General features: G+C 34.9%; 1 protein-coding gene across 1 annotated transcript in view; it reads left to right on the forward strand.

The window, feature by feature from the left end:
* Positions 1–5337, forward strand: part of LOC121373565 (protein mono-ADP-ribosyltransferase PARP14-like) — a 19049-nt gene extending 13712 nt beyond the window's left edge. The window contains exons 12-13 of the mRNA XM_041500246.1: positions 2709–2883; positions 3216–5337. Of these exons, the coding sequence (XP_041356180.1) occupies positions 2709–2883; positions 3216–3625 (585 nt within the window). The 3' untranslated portion in view covers positions 3626–5337. The remainder of the gene's footprint in view (positions 1–2708; positions 2884–3215) is intronic.
* Positions 5338–5759: the final 422 nt, after the last annotated feature.

The raw sequence follows: 5759 nt of genomic DNA on the forward strand, positions 1-5759 counted from the left end.
ATTGTCCAGCACAACTTGAATCGTTCCATAATCTTTTTTGTCAATAATGTCAGTTTCTCCGATTACATAATCCATGTTTTTCATAAAGAAATTACGAAGTAGTACAGGTCTGATTACCTACAGACCTTGCAAATTTGCATATACCTTGCGAATTTGCATACCATTATTAACCGGGTTAATAGACTAAATTATCATATGGGTTTCTGAAATGGATATCATGGGTAAGTTATGGGGCAATAAGGAGCATTTGTGTGCTGTTTTCTGTTTTCTGTGACATGTCCAAGGCATTCGATAGGGTATGACACACATGCCTGATTTATAAACTAGAACATTACGGTATTACAGGACATCTACTTAAATGGATACGAAATTATATACTATTATATTATCTGCAAATAATATGGTTACACAGTTAAGTTCATCAGCAATATCATTGACTTATACTAAAAAAGAGAAACGGCACATATGGTCAAAGCAACGGACAGTCACTTTCAACCCTGAATAATATCACATAGTATTATTTTCGAAAACCAAAATTGGTATTTTGGTATTACGTCTATTAATATAGCAAAAACACATATGTACTTTCACAAATGATGGAAAATGGACAAACCACATTCAAAATATATGTAAATCAGCTTCAACTATGATCTCTGTTCTAAGGAAATACATATACTCTTTGGATCAACAAATGATGATGCAAATATACACGTTTATGCATGGAGTACTTAAATATGCATCTGAAATTTGGGATGGGTGTCCAGTAATAGATTCTGAAAATTTAGGAAAGGTTCCACTTGAAGCCGCAAGGATAATAGCTGGTCTATCATTGTTTGCAGGTAGAAACGCATTACATTTAGAAACAGGTTTGGCTACATTCTCTGACGACACCGAAATATACGAGGGTGATAATCCCTTTATCATATATAATCTCAACATTAATACAACCTGGGTTTTTTTGTGTATTTTGTTTTTTTTGTTTTTGCTTTTTTGTTTTTGTTTTTGTTTTTGCTTTTTGTGTGTGTTTTTTTGTTGTTTTTGTTTTTGTTTGTTGTTATTTTGTTGTTTTTGTTGTTTTTTGTTGTTTTTTAGGGGGGTGGGGGGGGGGGGGGGGGGGGGTTGTACACGCACACGCAACTTTAATTCCAGTCCGCCATTACTAGATATTCAAATGACGTAAGAATATGTAACGCAATGTTTTTGAATGAAAATGACGTCAAACTTTTGAATATCCTTACATAAAAATAAACCTCGATTAATTTACATCTAATTTGCAAAGTTATCAAATTCTGAAAGTATGTGATATGAAAACTATTACACACTTTGATCATACTGAATAAGCTAGCTACTATATGATAAATAGAGGTTATTACCACTGTATTTTTCGGTATCGTCCATATCATATATTAGGAATAAATATTGTATTATGCGAACCTCTGAACGCCTGAAAGACCAACACATTATTAGTCAGCAGTGTAGGCCTACCACCTAGGTTTGAACAACGTGTCCACTATAGTCTGAGGAACAAAACCGATATATTTCTTCCTTTTTCTAAAACAAATGTCCTAAAAATGTCATTAAAACATTCAACAATCGATATCTGAAATAGTCGGAAGCGTAAGTACGAAATTGTGAAAGCATTTAAAAAAACAGTAATACTGGATGAATGCAAAGTATCCTCATTCCATTTATGCGGAATCATTAATTAGTTTTTAACCGGCCTCGGTGGCGTAGTGGTAGGCCATCGGTCTACAGGCTGGTAGGTACTGGCTTCGGATCCCAGTCGAGGCATGGGATTTTTAATCCAGATACCGACTCCAAACCCTGAGTGAGTGCTCCGCAAGGCTCAATAGGTAGGTGTAAACCACTTGCACCGACCAGTGATCCATAACTGGTTCAACAAAGGCCATGGTTTGTGTCATCCTGCCTGTGGGAAGCGCAAATAATACATCCCTTGCTGCTAACCGGAAGAGTAGCCCATGTAGTGGCGACAGCGGGTTTCCTCTCAAAATCTGTGTGGTCCGTAACCATATGTCTGACGCCATATAACCGTAAAATAATGTGTTGAGTGCGTCGTTAAATAAAACATTTCTTTCTTTTATTAGTTTTTACTTTTATTATTGTTATTACTTACCAGCTGAGTTCTGTGAGAAGACAAAAAGTTAATAATGAATATTGAAAAACCACCAATTACTTCTATTTCTTTCCTTTTCTTTCCTGTCAGTTTATTCAATCTTTTTTTCACAGATGTTTACTTTTATTGATTTATTGATTTATTGATTGAAATTTGCAGTCGCCATTATTATACAATTTAAAGTTTGTAATTACGAGAGGGTCTCATATGGTGGACAACGTGTGCCCAATCCCTTTGTATATATATATATATATATATATATATATATATATATATATATATATATATATATATATATATATATATATATATATAAGTTATTAGATGGTATATATATATATATATATATATATATATATATATATATGTATATGTATGTGTATGTGTGTGTGTGTGTGTGTGTGTGTGTGTGTGTGTGTGTGTGTGTGTGTGTGTGTGTGTGTGTGTTGTCAATCAAATCAGCAACTGCAATGCTATGTGATGAGGTTGTGTACTTTAATTTGTACTATTAAAAAACGGTTTTAAGACGAAAAAATAAAGTTTCGTGGATTATTTAAATTGGTCATTTTTTCAGATTGAACGCGTTCAGAACAAGACCCTGTTTGATCAATATTGTATAATGAAACGTCGTTTCGACGAGAAAAACCCAACACTGCAAAACGAGCGAAAACTTTGGCATGGGACATCGTCTGACTCTACCAATAGCATAAACACATGTGGATTTAACAGAAGCTATTGTGGCAAGAATGGTGAGTGGTTTAGAGAAAGAGAATATCTATGAGGGATTGTATCTGTACTTTTAAAAATAACTTATATAAATTAGATTACGTCTGTTAGGTATTTAGATATATAAAATCGTTCAAAAAAGCCCAGGATCAGTAATTTCAACGGGCCCATTGATCATCATAATATTAACCAATATATTAATGTCAGACATACACAGGCAGAAAGAAATAAGAGATCACATCAACATTAACAGGAAGAAAAAAACTTATCCATAATGTCAGAGAGTTATCCATGTTACTTCCATTCAAGCCCACATTATGTCTTTGTACAAAGATTATCTATTTCTATCTTGTAGCAACTGTATATGGCAATGGGGCGTACTTTGCTACTAATTCATCCTACTCTGCAGATGACACATATTCGCCGCACGACAGCGAGGGATACAAGTATGTCTACCAGGCGTTGGTGCTGACTGGCGATTACACAGAAGGCAGTTCTGGTATCAGGGTTCCCCCACAGAAGCCTGGCTCGGCGTCCCATGTTAGATTTGACTCAGTCGTTGACAGAAAACAAAACCCTAACATGTTTGTCATTTTCAATGATACACAAGCTTATCCAGAATACCTTATAACATTCAAACAAGATCCGAGACAGCATACTGTGCCGTCTATAAATGTCATGCAAAATGCCGATCCATTTCTACAAGCAATATCAGCTAGAGTGGCTGGCCAAATGAGCACTTCGTGGTTGCAGAAATGGTTCTAAAACTGAAAGAATCGGAATGTATCATTACAGTTAAACAATAGTCATATGCACGGTTTGAACCGAACTGACCATCGTATAAGAGAGTGGATCGGATGTAATTATTATTATTTTTTTAATAATAATTAAAATTACAAAATTAAAACTAAATTAAAAACAAAACGAAAATGCACAAACCGAAAAGAACCAGCAAAACAAACATACTATTTAGAATAATTATAAAGCCATTGTAAGAATACACACCAAAGTGTACATATGAGTTTACATGAGACGCCGGGGCCGTAACAATCATATAAAGCCAGTTATTTACGCAACATTTAATGTTTTTTTCTTACCACCACAAATGATTGTTGAATATCAGTTTTAGTCATTTAGCACTGTGATACAATCTGAACTTACCCGTCATATTGTGGATGGGCAAGTTGATGAACAAGACGTGTGTGTGTGTCTCTCTCTCTCTCTCTCTCTCTCTCTCTCTCTCTCTCTCTCTCTCTCTCTCTCTCTCTCTCTCTCTCTCTCTCTGTGTGTGTGTGTGTGTGTGTGTGTGTGTGTCTGTATTGTATAAATTGTGTGTGTATGACGTAAAAAAAAAATTTATTAAATGAGAGTGCTCTTCCTTGCACGGGTACTCTAGTCCTGTGATCGGATTTGAGTCCTACTAGACTCAGCCCGTGCTCGAGAACTCGTTTCACATAGTAGATTCGATCTGATCTGAAGGGCTGCAAAAATTATCGTCAATTAATTATGTTAAAGAATTTCCAGCTTCTGAATCCTTGTGTGTATTATTTTTTGCTCTTTTATCTGTCAATTTTAAGTGTGTTTTCTTTCCTTTTCCTTTTTTTTTGCGCGTGCGCGCGCGTGTGTTTTGTTGTGTGTTTTGTTTATTTTTTGTTTATTATTTTATTCAAATCCTTTATACTATTTTGCATTATACCTATGTTTTTTTACTTAATATTTTGGGTTGTACTAAATCCTGCATTATTATAACAAATGAACATGTTTGTCCCGTTCCTCGTATGCCGTGCGTTGTAGCCTGAAAATAATATTGTTCTGTTCTGCACCAGGGCATCATTTTACGAAGTGATCTTATGCGCTTAAGGCGATCTTAGCGCTAAGATCGCTTCGTAGAACATGGCCCAGTTCTGTGTTTTTGACAGGCAGTCTTAATATGTTTGTTTCTTTAGCTAAATCAAATTATATAAAATAAAACACAAATAATCTCCTGGGAAATTAATTGTGACATATATGCACCAAGTTCAGCTTTCGTATTTCAGTGTCACAAATGTGTATGGATAGGATATATATGTATATGTATGTGTGTGTGAATGTGCGATTATTATGTGTGGTAGTATGATTGCCATCGTTATGATGTTGTGACGTTGTAATGTCTTGATGTATTGATATTGTGATGTGGAAACCCGAGACAGACTACCTTCAGTAGAAGGGACTGGATGTCGGATAACGACTTAAGGACGTATGGTATACTACGTAGTTTAGGATGCAGGGATTTGGTGTCTAGTGAATACTCGAGAGGAACAAATGAGGACGGAAAGTCATAAAGAAGACTGTTCCAGTGGGAATTTAATTAACAGTTGTGTTTTATATAAACAAACGAGATATCATTGAATATTGGATTAACTTTGTAATCCTATTAAAGATGCGTTGTTGTGTATTTTGTATTGTTTTTCTATTGTTATTAAAAGTTGTATGTTAAAACATGTGTTTTGTTGTCGCTGAGCAAACTTAGTCGTGTCATTCTGTGACAATCGTGTCAGAAATGTGATTTGCTTAGCAGTAGTTGTAGCAAAATATATGTTTTACTTTAGTAACTGAATATTGATTGTGTAATTTCTCGTTTCAGTTTGAAAGTTAGGTATAGAAACCTCTTGAGCTTCAAAGCAAGTCACACTGGATGAGATGTTTTCATTTTTTTTTGTTAATAGTTGAGCGTTCTGAAATGTAAATATTGGATTGAATGGATATCTTGTGATTCTTATATATAGTTGTGTTATTTGGTGCGTTATTAGTGCTATGGTCGAGGAAAAGTAGGAAGATGGCAAGTATTGCCGACTTAACTTCATTGGGAAAAGAAATAGGACTTGAAGGTCCAAATCTTAGATAATTTGTTATGGATCAG

Source organism: Gigantopelta aegis, chromosome 5, assembly GCF_016097555.1.
Source record: "Gigantopelta aegis isolate Gae_Host chromosome 5, Gae_host_genome, whole genome shotgun sequence".
Taxonomy (NCBI): domain Eukaryota; kingdom Metazoa; phylum Mollusca; class Gastropoda; order Neomphalida; family Peltospiridae; genus Gigantopelta; species Gigantopelta aegis.